The sequence below is a fragment of the Danio rerio genome, chromosome 8 (assembly GCF_052040795.2).
Source record: "Danio rerio strain M-AB ecotype USA chromosome 8, GRCz13ab, whole genome shotgun sequence".
Classification (NCBI taxonomy): domain Eukaryota; kingdom Metazoa; phylum Chordata; class Actinopteri; order Cypriniformes; family Danionidae; genus Danio; species Danio rerio.
Window position 1 is genome coordinate 48703184 of NC_141028.1, and position 19517 is coordinate 48722700.

Genomic DNA, 19517 nt, shown 5'->3' on the forward strand with positions numbered 1-19517 from the left:
AAGTGTGCATAAACTGTCATTTTTTTGTGTGTGAACTGTCCCTTCAAGCCCCTAAAACTCTTAAGCTCATCATTCACATTGTCTCAGGAAACTGTGATTTCATCTGTAAACATCCACTGTTGATGTTTTGTCCTCTCCCTATAGTGTAATTGTTGTTTTATGTCGTCAGACTGTAAGTGAATGGTGTTTGGTCCAGTAGATTTCAGGTTGGGATCTGCTGCTTTGGGCTCTTCTTGTCATAAAGGCATTTAGCGGTGGCCTGCTCTGCGTCCTGCACTCAATGTTCTTTCTTTGGCCTCTTTGGGTCGTTTGATGTCTGATCTCGCTGTTCTGACGTCAGTTGCTCGTGGCACATGCTGTTTCCAGAGAAACCTGAGTGACTGGACAAAAAAAAAAAAGGAAATGAGGTAAAGATAAGAGTAGCAGAGAGCCCTCAGACGGTCTTCTGGCTGTCTGTGTGGATCAGCTAGAAGATTTACAGTACAAGTCAAAGGTGACAATAGTGTGTTTGTGAGCCTCAGAGGCTGTGTGTGTGTGTGTTGGTCATCACTGTGAAGATATTATCATTAATTTAAATTCAAACTAGACAGTTATGCATTTAAACTAGGCAATTTTAGGCAATTAAACTAAATAAATATTATTATTACTTCAGTTTGTAAGCAAATCAGGAAACGTTTTGCTGTGTAATGTCTATGATATCTTATGCAAGGCAAATGTATTTATATAGCACAATTTATACACAATAGTAATTCAAAGTGCTTTACATAAACAATAATGAAATAAACAAGAAAATAAAAATGATTAAAATCATTTAAAATGATTAAAACCGATAAAACAGATTAAAATGTGTTAAAACGGGTAATAAATGAATAAAAAAGGAAAGGGGTGCAGTGGCTGAAGACTGATTCACCCTTCTTTGACTGAACTTAATTAATTGATTGAACTTAATTGATTGAACTTAATTACGATAATTGAACTTAATCACTTAACATTTCTAATTTACTTGATCCTAATGATCCGAGTGACCTGTTGTGTTGTATTCAGTGAGCATATCTGTAATTTATTAAGGTAATGTATTTAATTCCAACCTTGCTTCAACAGACTTCCTGGTAGGTTTCAAACAAGCCTGAAGGACTTCATTAGTTTCATTGGGTGTATTTAATTAGGGTTGTAACTAAACTGTGCAGGGCTGCGGCCCTCCAGGAATTGAGTTTGACATCCCTGTCCTAGGCCATTTAGTGATTTATAGACAATAGTAATACATTAAAATCTATTCTGAATGTGACTGGGAGCCAGTGTAAAGTCCTGAGGATCGGTGTGATGTACCCTGATTTTCTGGTTCTGGTCAGAGTCCTGGCAGCAGCGTTCTGGATGAGCTGTTACTGTCTGACTGTCTTTTTGGTAAGGCCATTGAGGAGTCCATTACAGTAATCCACCCTGCTGCTGATAAAAGCATGAGCAAGTCTGTTTAAGTCCTCACTGGAAACAAAGCATCCAATTCTTGCAATGTTTAATCGTAATTTTTTTAATTTATTTTTTTAATTAAAAAAAAAAAATACAGAAATATCTAATTTAATACAGTATTATTATTTTCACAAAAGTTAACAAAACCCAACAAGTCAGAACTATTAAACCCTCTGAATTATTAGCACCCCTTTTTAATTTCTTCCCAATTTTCTGTTTAATGCAGAGCAGATTTTTTTTAAACAAATTTCTAAACATATTAGTTTTAATAACTCATCTTTAATAACTGATTTATTTCATCTTTGCCACTATGACAGTAAATAATATTTTACTGGATGTTTTTCAAGACAATTCTATACAGCTTGAACTGACATTTAAAGGCTTAACTAGGTTAATTAAGTTAACTAGGCAGGTTAGGATAATTAGGCAAGTTATTGTATAACGACGGTTTGTTCTGCTCATATCGAAAAAAATATAGCTTAAAGGGGCTAATAATTTTGACCTTAAAGTGGTTTTTAAAAATTTTAAACTGCTTTTATTTTAGCAGAAATAAAATAATTAAGGCTTTCTCTAGAAGAAAATAATATTATCAGATATACTGTGAAAATGTCCTTGCTCTGTCAAACATCATTTGGGAAATATTCAAAAAAGAAAAAAAAAATTCAAAGGGCGGCTAATAATTCTGATTTCAACTGTAGCTAAATATTTCATACTATTAAATAAAATTAAATCTAATTAAAATAAATGAAATTACAGATAAGAATCAAATTAATTTAAAATATTAACTAAAACTAACATTTTAACATACTGCTAATTACTAAATTAATTACTACATTTATTATTTAAATTAAATAATAATTGAATAATGTTTAAACACTTAAATATATTAAAATACATATTAAATATTTTTCAAAACATAAATATGTTAAAATCTAAAAATAAAATATTTAAGGAAACTTTAAAATAATTTACTCAATCTAATCTAAATAGAAAACACCAAAACAAACTACTTTACAACAATAAAAATGACAGTGTTATGATGAAACAATTTCTACAACTTTATTATTTACTAAATCTAAACTATAGGCCTAAAACCAAAAACAAGTAAGACATTTAAGACAAACTGCAGACATTTTAGAAAATACAACAAAATTGCCAAAACTAAAACTGCTAAAATACAGGTAAAGATGTTACTTGTACCATCTAACTAAGCACATTTCCAGTAAGGGGAATGAAAGTTGATGTTTCACCTTAAATGACCTGGACACACATGATGTAACCTTTTAAACGCAATCTGTGCTTCCACACTGTATTTATTCTGCCATTTATAAAACATGCTTCTTTTGAAGTCTCTGTGTACATTGTCATGCCTGGCTCATAATGACCCTCCTTCACTCTTTGTTAGTCTGCAAATTAGCATCGCGTGTTCTTGAGAATTTATAAAAGGAAAAATAAATGATCTTTATGTAACAGCAGTTTTACAGCAGTACAAGCAAAAACACATCAAAAGCTTCAAAGATGACAGGATGAAGAGTGTGTGGAGAGACATCTAGTGGTCTGACTGAAGCACTGCATGCTTATTAACATTACACATTTAAAACGTGACGTTTGTTGTTTGTTCAAACTACTTATTTATAATGAGCTGAAACTAGTTCTTGGGTTTTTTTTGTGGGGACAACTTAATTTATGTTTAATCCACTTAAATAAATTAGTAAAAAAAACTAATAAGTTAACTTAATTTCTTCATGTTGTATCAACAAAGTTTGTTTGTGTGGAACTAAGCATTTTTACAGTGCAGTCAATTGATTCAAAGACCAATCCATCCATTTAGATTGTGTCTGTTTTAGGTTTGATTATTCTAGTTTTTCTAAATGTGCTTTTCATCATACATTTATTTATTTATTTTTATTTATTTATTCTGGGTATTTTATTCCTTGTATACATGTTATTGTGTTTGTTAGACAAAAAAATCATAAAATTATTAATTGTGACTTAATCTGGTCTTTTAGATAAAATTGATTGTGAAATAATCACTTTATTTAAAGAGATTTTGAAAAGATCTAAACATCTAGCATGTGAGCTAGATATCCATGTACCGCAATGGTCTCAAACTCAATTCCTGGAGGGCCGCAGCTCTGCATAGTTTAGCTCCAACTAACACCTGCTTCATAGTCTCTAGTAGCTTTGAACACCTTGATTATTTGGGTCAGCTGTGATTGATTAGGGTTGGAGCAAAACTAAAGAGCTGCGGCTCTCCAGAATTCCAGTTTGAGACCTATGGTATACAGCTTTTACAATATATTTTGTTTATTTAGAAAACAAATATGACTAAAACATGATGGCTTTTTCAATTTCTTTTTCATGATGTTCATATGTTGTTGTTTTTTTTTTTTACAACAGCAGTACCACATCTTATACTAGAAGGTCTTCAAATATGCCGAAAATGTGTCTTCATGGAGTCAGAAAAAAAAAACAGATTAAATGTCTGCTCATGTTACACATCTGTCAAATGATCTCTTTCATGTGCGAATGGGCAGTCCTGGTTTAATCAAACTGAAGATGAGATCAGTTGTTCAGTGAAGCGTCTGATTACATGAGCATAAACCGATCAGTCAATGTCCATCATTACTCGTTTACCATCAGCTCATACGCAGACCAATCACTGAAGGGAAATGAATGATGATCTGAAATCTCCTTTCAGTTGCTTTCGAGGAACAGTAGTGTCTGCGTGTGAATGTGCGTGTGAGTGTGCGTCATTATGGGATGTTCTTTTCAATAATTATAGTGTTTTGTGTGTGTTTTTTCTGCCTCCAGGCTTCCGTTGTTCCAGGCCAGTGCGTTTGCTTTTCTCGCTCCAGCCAGAGCCATTCTTTCACTGGAGAAATGGAAGTGTAATGCAACAGGTACATTTCTCACACACACACACACACTTGTATATATGGTTTGCAAGGTCTGCCTATAGGCATAATATATTTTATACTGTAAAATTTATTATAATGCCTACACTGCAAAAAAAATATGATCAATTATTCATGACAGCACATGTTTTTAGTTTATTGTAACGTATACAATTAAGTTAGAACATGATTAACTTAGTTTAATAAGCTGTTTTAAGTCAGTTTAACATAATATACGTTAAATGGACTCATGAGGTTAATTTGATTCCGCTTAATGTTAGGCAACCAGGATTTTTTAGTGTACCAGTAAACGCAACCCTAACAGAAAACCTGTGACCAATTTTGACTATCAAAAGACCCGGTTAAGTGTGATTTTTAAGCATTTTGAATTATGAGGACACATGGTATGTCCTTGTAAACCAGCTTAAATAAATATAACTAGGTCATATCTATGTTTTTATTTAATTTAAACCACACAAATGAGTACACACACACTTTAATGTGTTTAGGATACTTCCCATAGATGTAATGGGTTTCTTTTACAATGTAAATCCTCTGTGTGTCCTGCTCCAACCCTTACAGGAAACATTTTTACATTTTGTGTGATTTATGAGCTGTTTTTCTCATGGGGACCAAAGAAAAATGTCCTTACAGGGTCATAAATGACTTGTATTACTATACTTGAAGTGACATTTGGTCCTTACAGTTTAGTGAATACCAGGCAAACACACGTGCACACAGACACTTTTAACAGCAGTAATGTGATTGTGGTGTTTCTTTTCAGCTACTCTGTTTTTAAATAGCACAGAGCTGCCGCACACAGAGGACATCTGGTACCCCAGGATACGAGAGGTAAAAACACTAACAGATGTGTTTATTAAGGGGCATTTTATTAAGGAATGTTTTTTTTGAGGAATGATCACTGAAAATCTATAGAGGAACTAATAGATCCTATTCAAAAAAAGGTGATGATGAGTTTTAACCATCATCTGCATTTTAATTCCTCTAAAGTCTATAACACTTTGATTTTTAAGGGCACCTAGGTTACCCCTTTTCCAGATTAAATGTCTTTTGTGTCCCAAGAATGTTTCTGTAAAGTGTCTGCTCAAAACACCTATCAGATTATTTATTGTAGCTTTCTGAACTTTCTGTTTTATCCACCTTATTCTCAGCTGTCGAGTGGGCGCTGCCATTTGAATCTTTTTGTCTCGCGGCTTCCGGTCACATTCACTTCCATTCATTTTTTGACGTTAACAACTGCTCGTTACGCTGCTTGATGTTGCAATTTAATATTTTCTTATTATATTATGCTACTTGGTCTGTGTAGTCATGCAAACATTTGTTTGTTGAGCAAGTAGTTTGGCCATTTTCTGCCGTTTATTATTCCTAGTCATTTCTCCCATATGTGACTGAATCGGAAGTTCTAAGACAATCGCGAAAACAGGCGCACTTCCGCATTTTAGAATAAGGTCAATAGCGCTAAACAGCTTGTTGCTGTTTTTGTTTACTGGGCCTTTAAGGCTAGTCCTCCCCGCCCACTGTTCCCACCATTTTTATGTTATTAAATTGAGAAAAAAAAAGAGCTGGGTGTGTTTTATGACCCCAATATGGCGCTCTATACACTATACCTATCCATATGTCTGTCCAAACAGCTTGATTTAGCTTGACAGCTAGATTTTTCACTATAGGTGCCCTTTAAAAAGCTATACTTTTGTATTATTTTATCTTTGCATCACATTAATAAAAATAAAAACAATAAATATAATTAACACTCCTGTGAGGTGTTTGTAATACAGTGTATTTGGGCAGAACATTAATTTTGACATTGTTCTTTCTTTTCTTACTGCTGTTACCAGTCTAACTCCTTTTTTGTTTTTTTTAAACATGGTGAAAATGCTTTCATGGAATCTTTCTTTTATTATTTGAGCAAGTTGGCATGCGGAAACGTGTTTGTGGTACTTTCCCATTCACTCCTCTCTAAGGGTGCTTTCACACCTAGACTTTTGTTTCGGAAGCTGTCTCGTTTGCCCAATTACCGCGGTTCCTTTGGCATATGTGAATCCAGCAATCGCGCTTGGATCTGTGGCAAAACATTCGCTCCGAGATCGCATAAATGAGGTGGTCTCGGCTCAATGAACAAACTCTGGAGCGGATCGATTGTAGTGAGAAAGCGATATGATCCGAGCCTGGTTATATCACAGTGTATTATGGATATGTAATAGGCATACGGCTATATGAAGAGAGAATTATGAGTAGGGCGAGAGGTCCAGACATCCTAAGCCTCCCGGAGTCTCCCACAAATGTACAGAGACTCCCGTATGCCCGCAAATAAGTGATAATCTCCTGCAAATAGCGCGTCTCCCTCTAAGGGTGCTTTCACACCTGTGAATCGATTCAGTTGTTCCGAAACAGAGATTACAAATGTTACATTGTTGCTCTTTGCTCTTGGAGCGGTTCGCTTTCACACTGCAGAGTTTCTAATCGGACCAAAAGAGCTGAAACAAGTCACGTGTGAGTTAACTCTCCTCACATTGGTCAGAGTGTCAGGGTTTATTTTGCAGCGTCCCGCTCAGCTGTCAGGAGAGGCGGTGGTTGGTGATTGACAAGGTGCGTGCGCGATATGTATGCGAAAAGAGATGCGGTGGGGAGTGGTGAGAAGAGTGCGCGACGATGTCTATTTGAGGACCGGGAGGGAGACGCGAGATTACTGGGAGATCATCACTCATTTGCAGGCATCCGAAGACTCGCGAAACTTCCTGCCCTACTCATAATTCTCTCTTCATATAGCCGTATGCCTATTACATATCCATAAAAGACAGTGATATAACCGCGCTCAGATCGGATCGCTTTCTCACTGCAATCGAACCGCTCCAGGGTTCATTTCAATCGAGCCGAGACCACCTCACTCATGCGGTCTCGGAGCGATTACTTTGGCGTGGAACAGAGTGCGATTGCCCTGTTCACATATGCCAAACGAACTGCGCTAACTGGGCAAACGAGACAGGTTCGAAATAAAAGTGTAGGTGTGAAAGCACCCTAAGTCCTCAAATACGTTGCGCACCCTTCTCACCCCTCCCTACCGCATCCCTCCTCGCTCTTTAGACCCGTCGTGTGCACCCTGTCAAACACCACCAAACCACCACCCCAGCTGAGCAGGTGTCTGCAAAATACACTGTGAAACTCTGACCAATGTGAGGAGAGTTTACTCACACATGACTTGTTTTTAGCTATTTTGGTCAGTTTAGAAACTTGTGTGTGAAAGTGAACCGGACCAAGAACAACGAGCAACAATGTAACAAATTTAAACCTTGTTTTGAAACAAATTAGCCAACTATGACTAGTAGCCTTTATGGTGAAAATGGAATGTAATTATTTATTATGACTCAAAATTTACAACGTGTCATCGATGAGTAAAAAATTGCCCATTTTATGGTTGAAATTAAGTCACTTTTGTAGACATTAAACCACTGTTTTACACTCTTGATAATGAAGATGCCAAGAACAGAAAAAGGTTTCACAGCAAGAATAGAAAAAAATCTTTTTTTTTTTGCTACAAAGAACCATTTTTCATATTGGGGAAAAAACACTTTCATAAATCTAAAGATTTTTTTTCCACTGAAAATAAGCGTTTGATAACACTCTTAAAAAGTGTACAGAATAGTTACTTCATTGGTTTCAATGACTCCATGGAGAACCTTTAACCCTTTTGTCGTGTTCACCTCCCACCCCTTACTTTAGTGTTCCCGGTCTGTTTTAACTGCTCTTATATTAGGACAAATAACATTTTTTACCACCAAATTTGTATTCAACATTGTTTAGCTGTGAGCTATGTCTCAAGTAGTGTTTAAAATAAATTTATGGAATTAGAATTTCATAAAATACCTGCAGTGAAAATACCAATAGCCACTGAAAGTGTATTACAAAATGAACATGTAATGGAGGTAATCACGTGGGAGAATCGACACATACAGTAAGCGTGGGAAAGAGATGTGTGCCCTCAAAAGACATTGTTCTGTCTGAAATGTGTGAGTGAGAGAGTTGGGGTGGTGTGTATGGGGAAGTTTTCTGTCTGATGGTTGAATATAGCCTGGATACCCATTAATTTGCTAAGGGGGTCACTTTTGACTGGGAACATCACAGGTGTAACAAGGTTGATTAAAAAAGTCCATAAGGCCTTGAGGCAATCAGATGTGAAACACACTATTTATGAGTGTTTTAAGTTGTAAATCGGTCAGATTTGACCCGAACACGACAGAAAGGTTAACCAGGAACCTTCGTGTTCTTTGAATCTCTTCATTCTAATTTTTCTAATCACTGCAAAGCAGTTTTATTTTCTTTTGTTTTGTTATTTTTATTTATTTTATTTTATTTTATTAAAGTCTAACTAAAGCCCTTGAATTATTTCCAGTGTCTCTGTAGATATTGCTTCCAACAATTTGCATTTCAATTTGACTTGATTATGTCTCTTTTTAGAGACTTTGTGTAAACAGATTTGATATCGATTTCAGCCTGGCAGACATGAAGACAAAGCAAAACTAGATTAAACACCGCATTACACCGTCTGGAGGCCTTCGTCAATGACACTTTTAAACCTTTAATCACTTTTAACCTTTACCTTAAATTGCACATCCATCTCTTTTCTCTCTTTCCTTCTTTCTCTCTCTCCATCTCTACACACGCTGCTTGTTGAAACTACTTATTTAAAAGAAGTTGAAACAACACAGTGCTTAAATGTTATAAGGAGAACTTAATTGTTTCATGTTCAATTAACTTAAAATTGTAAAAGTATTGAGTTAACTTAATTGTTTTGTGTTGAGACAAGATGAAGGGATTATGTTGAACCCAGTATTTTTTACAGTGTATCTCTATATCTCTCTCTGTCTGTAGATTCAAGGTGCAATAATAGTGTCGTCTCTAATCGAGGTGGTCATCGGGGCCTTGGGTTTGCCTGGCGTCCTGCTCAAATACATTGGGCCTCTCACAATCACCCCTACCGTGACCCTGATCGGGTTGTCGGGCTTCCAGGCAGCTGGCGAGCGAGCAGGCAAACACTGGGGCATTGCCATGCTGTGAGTCCTACTGTCCTGCAAACATGACTAGCTTTGTGTGAACGCCGTGTTTGATGTATAACTCTCCATCTCTCTAAAACAGGACGATATTCCTGGTGTTGCTGTTTTCTCAGTACGCGCGGAACATCCACCTGCCGCTCCCCGTCTACAAATCCAAAAAAGGCTGGACGTCGTACCGCCTGCAGCTCTTCAAGATGTTCCCAGTGAGTTTCTCTGTTAATCCAAGATAAATAGGTTTCAGTTAGTCACAGATGGGAATTAATGCAGAATGAGATGTTATTATGTTGTTTAATGCAGGGGTGGCCAACTCTGTTCCTGGAGAGCCACCTTTTGTAGGTTTCAGTTGCAACCTAAATCAAACACACCTGCCTGTAAGTATCACGTGGTGTTCAGGTCCTAATTAATTGGTTCAGGTGTGTTTGATATGGGTAGCAACTGAAATCTGCTGGAAGGTGGCTCTCCAGGAACAGGGTTGGCCACCCCTGGCATAATGTTTCATATGTTATATGTTAGATCAGTAGTTCTCAAACTTTTTTCATCAAGTACCACCTCAGAAAACAATTGTCTCTCCAAGTACCACCAAAATGAGCAGTATTGAAATACAATAGCGTAGTAGGCCCAGTAAAGCAGCTACAACTCTGCACAGTTAAAAAAAACGTGGCAGATCACCTCAGAAATATAGGCTTTATGTCATATATCGCATATTATATACATCATTTTTGATACATTTTTAAATGTGTGTAGCATGTACATGACATACATCATTCCTCCGTGTACCACTAGAAGGAAGCCAGCGTACCACTAGTGGTACACGTACCACAGTTTGAGAACCACTGTGTTAGATCATATTATATTGTAGAAAAAAATGGGTATTTAATTGCTTTAAATAGCGGCAATGACATGGTATCCTTTTTTATTATATTATATTATATTATATTATATTTTATTATATTATATTATATTATATTGTATTGTATTGTATTGTATTGTATTGTATTGTATTGTATTGTATTGTATTGTATTCAGTTATTTTAAGAAGGGATTTCTTTTTTCTGAATGCCATTGCATAAAATAGATATTGTGTATATATTATGATAATATAATGATTTGTATTATATTTTATTATTTTTCTACTCATCTGTAATGTTAGTGACAGAAAGTGAGACCGAATTTAAAAATGAATATATAAATAAAATACAAATGAATAAAAACACAAATCAGCGTAAAAAAGTTAAACATTTTTCCATGGTTGTAATCAGAGCTTCATATGAACTTTTTTGATCACCAGCCACAGTGGCTAGTAGTGTTCCAATGTTACTAGCCACTTGCCATTTTCACTAGCCACAATTTTGTTGTTGGGAAAATATATATTTTTATGCATATATTTTACTTTGGCTTGCTAAAATTACTTGATTTAAATATTGTGTTGTGTCTACATGCCTCCTGGTTCATTAAACTTTTTAATGTGTTGTGACCTTGCTCAATGTGCATGAGCACATTTGTTGTGGTTTTATAGTGTTTCTTTGCAATTAGTTTTATTTCGCATAACTTTTCAGGTCTCAACACTAAGGATTTACCTTTTTTTTTTCTCTGGCCACACCAAACTCATTTTTTCCTTGCCACAAATTTTTAATAATGGGTTAAAACAAGCAAAATATATCTGTATACATACACTTTTTATTCAACAAAAATGCTTTTTGAAAAGCAATTTACATAAAAAAAAAATGTTGTCATGCATCTAAAACTATACACAGGAGTCTGTCCTGGCTAAAGGTTCCAGTTTACAAGTTAACTATACATAAATGTTGAGTTAATCTCCTATTAAAGCAATGTTATTGTAAAGGATGATAATTAAACTATTGACAAAAATAACTGTAAGCAAAAGAAAGCAGATAGAAAGCATTCCATGTGCAATAATGAAAGGATGTTCACACACACACTGTTAACGTTAGGCCTATTAATAATCTGTTCATTTAATGGTTAAAGCGAAAGAGGCAACCGCTGTTGCTTACAAACAATCTCGAGCTCTCGAAAGCAGCAGGACCGTGGCTACATAAGCATTGCATTTTTTCCAGTCTATTTCAAAGAGAACCAATAGTAGTTGTGTTTCCAGGCATGGTTGCTTTCCGCAAGGAAACGAGAGCGCACAAGCTTTTAAAACACTTGCGCATATCACATCAGCATTGCGCAAGACACTAAAGCCCTTGTCAGTGCGTGAGAGTTGCCTGTGTCTCTGTGTGAATTTTCTCATTCGTTTTTCACCTTCTCTCTTTTGCTTACCCGAACAGTTATTTTTGTCAGTCGTGCTGCTTCTTGATTCTAAGATCACACGTGCAAGAATATTGACAAACGGTCATAAACTAATCCTAATTCTAATCTTTAGTGACGAGCCAGCATTGGCAACTTATTGGCAACTTTATTGACGAGCCAGCATTGGCCATTTTTTTTTTTTTTAACCAGCCAAAGTGGCTAGTGGGAGCGGCTGTCTAACCCGCCACAGCTGAAATCTACCTGCAATTGGCTGGTTGGCGGGTGTTAATTTCAAGCCCTGGTTGTAATAAAAAATATGAGAATAATCAGACACACAAAAATTTATTTATTTAAATAGTAAATATTATACACACCAAAACCACAGTTGTAATGAAATTGATATGAAGAGTTCAGATGCAAAAGCAGCTAAACGCCATTACCGCCAAAAATGAGATAATGACATTGAGTGAATGCTTTAGGCACGTAGTACACCATCAACAAATAGATTTGCTTCTAATCATCCAAATGCCAGGGTCCGTGCATTCAGAAATAACAGTTTGTTGGAAAAAGCCGCTAAGCGCCACTTGCCTTTGAAAGCAAAAGCCGATACATCCCAAGAGCCAATCAGAAGCGAATTGAATCATATGAGGAGCGCGAGTTGGCTTTTATAAGGAGATGGTTTTATTCCACTTTCGATTTCGATTTTAAAAGGTGAAGTTTGATAAACTGCATGAGCCTGTCCTATAGTCAGTAAATGGCAAATGAAAACATCCCTTACATAAAAACTGTGCATTATAAGAAAACACAATGTGCAGTCGGAAGTGTAGCATGCATTCATAACGTTTTTTTTTTTTTTTTTTTTTTTGAGCAGCGACGCTTCTTTGAGTCCGATTTACTATACATTATACGCCAACTGCGTTTCATGAAAGACAGAGCTAAGAGGCCTTTCTTTTATCCCACGTGGATGCTATGAGGATAAACAAGGGACCAAAACCAAAAGACCAAAATGTTGAGAATGAATGACAGCTTCTAAAACGGTCTAAGAGGCATCCCCTTTTTGCCAACCAAACCTACCTAGTTTTTTTTTTTTTTTGCTAATGTAAGCTATTTTCTAAAAAGATAAATATAATGTATAAAACTACACATTATTGATATTACTCTTTATTACCTATCTGATAAGCTTTTGGTAACACTTTACGATAAGGTTCATTAGTTAATGCATTTACTAACATTAACTAATCATGAACAACACATGTACAGCATTTATTAATCATAATTGAACATTTACTAATGCATTATTAACATCCAAGTCCATGCTTGTTAACATTAGTTAATGCACCATGAGTTAACATGAACTAACAATGAACTACTGTATTTTCATTAACTAACGTAACTAGCATGAACAAATACAGTAGTAAATGCATTGTTCATTGTTTGTTTATGTTAGTAAATGCATTAATTAACATTAACTAATGAACGTTAGTGTAAAGTGTGACTAAGCTTTTTATATTAATATGAATATTTATGCACAGATATTGATGTTTCATAATGTTTTACACTACGTTATTTGAATCTATCAAGCTTAGCTTACAATGTTTACATTGCTCTACTTACATTAAATCTAAATCCCAGATATCAGAAATGACAACAGATTAAGATTTAATTAATGTTAATTTTAATCTTATTGATTAATGCAACTACTTGACAGATTTCATTCATTCATTTTCCCTCTGCTTTTCTCTGGTTTATCACAGGGGAATGAACCGCCACTTACTTGACAGATAATTGACAGACAGATAATTACTTGAAACTTACTTGACAGACAGATAATTTTAGGGAGTTTGTGTAATGTGTTTTATGTTTGGTAAAATTATTTGTAATTGCATCTTTCGTGATTTTCATCTCATTACACTGTCTTGTCCCAATAGGTGGATTTAGAGGTTTAAAAGAAAATAGGTTTTAGAGGGTTTTGCATCTGAACTCTTCATATGTTCTCTGATTATTATTTTATGTTTTGGTTTTCTCTACTTCATTGTGTTAATAAATCATTAGCCAATTTTTCTTGTTGTTGTTTCCACCATTGTTGTGATGGAAAATATAAGTATTATAATATAAATAATGAATGCTACTCCATTTATTTCTGAAATGAACCACATGCCATAAATAAATGATCCCAGTCATTAGTTGCCAGTAGTGTGACTTGGCACTTTCCGAGTCTTGGCACGGCTCATAATCCGCTGTTAGCTCTGATGACAAGCCATAATTAGCATGCTGTTTCAGAGATGAGCTGCTTTGGGCCTGGGCTTTTACATGATAGCACAGCAGACAATGACATGGCAGTGAAAGTGTGTGGGAGGCAGAGAGAGGAGCCAAAACACACACAATGATCCTTCAAAATGAACCGTGATCATGCAGTGTGTTTGTGCCGTCTGCTGGTGGGAAGGATATGCAACCACTGTCTGGCTTTGTGTTTGGTTGGACTGAGCATAAGAAGAGTTTCTTGTTTTAATACCGTCTCTCTCTGTTTCTCTGTAGATCATCATGGCTATCCTGGTGTCGTGGTTTCTTTGCTTCATCTTTACGGTGACTGATGTGTTTCCTCCTGAGAAGGACAAATACGGTTTCTATGCCAGAACAGACGCTCGACAGGGCATCCTGGCAGCCGCTCCGTGGTTTAAGATACCCTACCCCTGTGAGTGCATGTGTTTGTGTGTGAAATGACATGGGTATTACAATGTAAGCATGTTTTTTTGGGGACATTTCTTATGTCATTGTAAACCAGATGACTTTAAAAGTGAGAGGTAAACCACCTTTACAAAGTGAAAAATTGTCAGAGGGTTAAGGCTGAGATGTCAAACTCAATTCCTGGAGGGCTGCAGCCCTGCTTCAGCACATCTACCTGTAGGTATCAAACAAGCCTAATTGTGCGTTTACACCGAAGGCGGTGAGAGCGTCAAAGGTTGCTCTCGCCACCCTGACAACAATGCTGTCTGCTTTCAGTTCCGGCAGTGAGAGCGTCAACATTTGCTAGATTGTTGATGTATCATATCAGTTACATTTCTGCATAAAACATGCTTTCTGCATGAAAATGTTGCACACTTTTTATGAAATTAATTTAACAATGGAAGATCCAAGTTGAAGGTAGTGTTGCTTTGCGGTGCTTAATTATCCAATGTATCCATATGTCTAAAATATCCAGAGACAGCAATACTGTTTTGTAGGGATGTAACGGTATTGTAAATACCGTCATACCGCAATATTAATTTTTTTCAAAATTACCGTAGTCGCATGACTCGGTAAAACTATAGGTCTTCTGAGAAAATTTGCTCAGGTGAATGAAGCGAACGGGAGGTACCGGAAACTACAATTCCCATCAGCCCAGGCTTGGCCATAATCCCTTGCGGTCTGTTGTCGCTACAGATCCAGTAATGCGGAAATGGAGTGTGCTGCTAGAAGCGGGGATCAAAAAGAGCTGGAAAACCCTAAAGCGGGTGTTGTCGCCGCGCGCGTACTGAATAGAGGTGTTGTCGCGCGAGTTCTGATCAGCTGTGTTGTCGCGCGCGTACTGAAAAGCGGGGACGGAGGGTATGTCGTGTCGCGGGGGCACTTTTGATCATTTTGAAAGGGAACTTTCTATCCAAGACTAAAAAGGGCATGTGCACTGCACAGGTTAAGCACTGTGTGTGCACGTGCCTGCAGAAACACAGCACACTGTTCAGATTGATGCAGACATGAGACCTCTATCTCACTCATGGTTTGTCCTCTCAAGTGGGGGAAAGACAATGCACAACGTTACCCACTGCTGTCAACCTGGGCCAAGTCATATCTCTCAGTCCCAGAAACCTCAGTCCCAAATGAGAGGGTTTTTTCTGTTGCAGGGGACATTGTAAATACCCAGAGATACCAGCTTTTACCAGATTATATTTATATGATAATTTTCCTTTAAACCCATCTCTATCTAAGTAAGTGAGTGAGTGATTAAATGTTGAATGTGATGAGTTTTCAACAATACTAAATTGAAACTTTATTTTTTTACATGGTTTAATATTTTTTTGTTATTAAAATTGAAGTTCCTGTTTCAAAGCTTACAGATAGATGGCTAATTTGTATGTCTTTGACACTTTTGGCACTTTTTTTGAGTATTTTCATAAGTTTTGTTTTTTCCTGTAAATGATTCAATAAATACCGTACCGTGACATTCATACCGAGGTATTACCGTACCGTGAAATTCTGATACCGTTACATACTGTTTTGTAATGTTGCATGAGATTCCTGCTTTTTTAAAGAAAAAAAAAATAATATATATATATATATATATATATATATATATATATATATATATATATATATATATATATATATATATATATATATATAGTAATGCACTTTAGTAACTCGCCAGTAATTATTTTTAATGTATGTTCCTGTAAGAAAACATTGCAAATAATTGAAAATCCGGCGACCGCAATAATCAAACCCTTGGGAAAAACTGTGGTGGGAACCAAAGTTCAAAGTGACTGTATTCTCTGGACTTTTATTAAGTGGTGGACTTCTGATTGCTTGCTGCCGAACCGTGTCATAGCTCATTACATTATTGACTTGATTTCAGCTCTCCTCGATTCCCACATCGGCGAAGACGTGCCTCACCGCTTATCGCCGCCATCTTGCATTGAAAATGAATGACTTCCAGCTACTTTGACTACTAAACGTACTTTAAAGCACTTAATAAGTTTGATCAAGTGTGTTTAGTTAGGGTTGGAACTAGCGCTGTCAAAATTAGTGCGTTAATGCATGCAATTAATTTTAAATAATTAACGCGTTAAAAAAATTAACGCAATTAACGCAGTTGCAGGTTTTTTTTACTTCCTGTTGTGGTGGTCGTGTGTTCAACACACAAGACTTGTGGATAAGACCAAGGAAGCACTTTTTGAAGGCAAGTTTCAATATAAAACAATTAGTCGCATCACCAGGCTCTCCAAAGTTTCATGCAATTTCGGGTTTTTCATTTTTAACTTTCTGTTGTAAGTTGATACCGCATGGCGAACAGAAAGAAAATCCTCCGCATTTTGTGACTCTGTGTTCCTTTAAGGTAATAAAATCACTGCTTAGGCTACACGGTAGAATTTTAATAAGAGTATAATCTTAATCATATTAAAAATCGGTGTATTGGTGTCTTATGTGAATGTACTCAGAAAGTCTCTGGTAAAGTCGCAAGCTGTCAAAGAAAGGGCATTACTCTACCTTTCAGCATGAGCCCTCCAAGTTTATCGTGTTTCCTCATTAAACGCAACGCAAACGCGTTGTTGTGTCAGAATCCTTGTGAAATACAGTAATACTTTAGGACGCTTAGTTTAAGCAAATTTGATGAACGTGATCATGCGTGTTGAATCTGAGGGGAGTCGCTCCAGTATGGAAGGCCGTTGGGGCCAAAACGTCTGCAGCGCGTTGTGTGTGTGTCTGTGTGCGTGTCTATGTCAGGCCCTTGAGGGGTGTCAGGGGTGGAGTGAGCGATGTATCTGAGTAGGGGCGTGCGTGCGCGAGACGTGAAATTATCATTCATTTGCGGGCATTTGGGAGTCTCTGTGCACTTGCGGGATACTTCTAGTCTTAGCAACTGGATGAATGTAAAGGAGGATTAAGCTAAATTGTTTCTACTCTATAATTAATGTTCTCAACTCACAGCAATAAAACTTTACAATAAGTGCTACAGTTTGTATTCTATAGTTTATTATTATAATTTTTCATTTTCCATATCTGCAATTCCTGTATTTTGGCATTTTTTTGCAGTCCACTTAGAATCCAACTTGGAAATCAATGTTTTCTTTATTGGCATTAATTGTTTTGAAATTTAAATGTCATTAACATGCCTGTGTTTTAATTTCTTTAATAAATATGTCTGTCAAGCCAGGATCTTGATGGTTTATTGTGGGTATGTTGTTTACATGAAGAAATCTGTGTTACAAGTTAAACACAAATTCTATTAAACAATTATATTTTGAATTTTAATTCTAATAAACAATTATATTTTGAATTTAAATAGTTTTTGTCTTGCGTTTACATTAATTTTACATTTGAATAGCCAAGTTTCAGTATTTTATATGCGATTAATCGTGATTAATTTTTCAAAAAAGGTGCGATTAATTAGTTAATTTTTTTTAATCGATTGACAGCACTAGTTGGAACTAAACTCTGACTGCTAAACAGACTATTGAACTAAACAGAGCTGTGGTCCTCCAGGAGTTTGTCAAAGTTTGTGCGTTAAGGAATTGAACATATAGTTTATACACTATAAAAATCATTTTCTTTGATTATTCCATGAAAAACATTTATACCGGTAAGTTGATGTTTGTGTTTGTGCTTCTGTTCATGATTTTGTTTCTCTCTGTGGTTGTGTTTCTGTTTATGTGTTGCGGCCTTACAAACCCAGTGATCTACCAACTGGCTTTTCAGGCCAGACCTTGTAATAAACAAACACCATTAGACTTCTGCAAATAAAATAAAAATTATATTCTAGCTATAGAGTTTCTTATATTGTAGCTTGCTGTTCAAGTATTTAACCCTATATTAGGTGTAACTTTTAATCTGATCTTCTGAACGCCCTTATTGTGGCACAGTACAATATATAATCATAATAATCTTTATTGTATGATTAAAATATATATTATGCGCTAGTACAATTTTTTTTATTACCTAAGATTTGAAGTACTCTGTAAAAGGGTTGGGTATTGTTTGGGGTTGTAGCCTTTTTGCAGCTCTACCCAACCCTACTCTATAAGTACACCATTTAATAAAATGAAGTACTCTTTTTGACATGTCTCATATCTTTTAAGATAAAGGCAAACTCTTAATATCCTACAATAATACTACTCAAAACTAAGGTGGCAGACAAACCGGTGTTATTGCTCTTCTCACAGTTCATCCATCAATTATTAAATTAACTATTATTAAATACAATTGGAATGAATCAATTGTATTCAGCACACCACAAATAACCCCAAAAACTCTAAACAAGACTGCAGTTTCCTGGACCTATTAAATATTACTGTACTGTATGCAATGCAAAGAGAAAATAATCTGAAGGTACAATACACACTTTACTGAAAAGAGCTACAGGCACAGATTAATGTCACGTTAATATACCAAGCGTAAATTAATTTTTATGGATAAATAAAACACAAAGTCAAATGTCCCACTCACTCATTCCCCACTGCTTTATTTGAAGTACAGCCTTATTTTTTTAAATGATTTGTTTCAGTTTCCCAAACTGTAAGTGCAATCCTAAATTTGAAATCGGGTCGTCAGATCCAGGAAAAGGTGGATGGGTCTTTCTGTATACTCATTCTAAATCGATTACTCATAATGCTTTGTGTGTTCCAGTCCAATGGGGTCTGCCCACAGTGACCGCAGCAGGGGTGATTGGGATGCTGAGTGCCGTTGTTGCCAGTATTATTGAGTCCATCGGGGACTATTATGCCTGTGCCCGTCTCTCCGGTGCCCCTCCACCTCCTATACATGCTATTAACAGGTACAACACAAACACACATGATTTCAAGATTCGGGGTGGGTTGCACCAATAACTTGATAAACTTAATCTAGATTAAATCAAGGTTTATGTAATATTTATATTGCACCAAGCTTTAAATCGTGTTTAGACAGCAGTTTTAAGCTACACAAAGGAACACAGTCTCTCCATGGAGAACCTTCTGAGGCACTTCTATTGACATTTTCAGTTTTTCACAAAGATAATATTAGTCCTGTTTTGAATCTATCACAATTTCAATGCACAGGCTTTTGTAAGTCTTTTTAAATAGAGCACAATCTCATTTGAATCTAAAGC

The 19517-nt window shown here is 36.1% G+C and overlaps 1 protein-coding gene across 2 annotated transcripts in view; it reads left to right on the forward strand.

Moving 5' to 3' along the window:
* slc23a2 (solute carrier family 23 member 2) overlaps positions 1 to 19517 on the forward strand; it is a 71424-nt gene that overhangs the window by 44139 nt on the left and 7768 nt on the right. For both annotated transcript variants that reach the window (XM_087265251.1, XM_087265252.1), the window contains 6 exons: positions 4279 to 4367; positions 5146 to 5213; positions 9249 to 9430; positions 9513 to 9633; positions 14216 to 14372; positions 19058 to 19205. In XM_087265251.1, coding sequence (XP_087121377.1) covers positions 4279 to 4367; positions 5146 to 5213; positions 9249 to 9430; positions 9513 to 9633; positions 14216 to 14372; positions 19058 to 19205 — 765 coding nt within the window. The remainder of the gene's footprint in view (positions 1 to 4278; positions 4368 to 5145; positions 5214 to 9248; positions 9431 to 9512; positions 9634 to 14215; positions 14373 to 19057; positions 19206 to 19517) is intronic.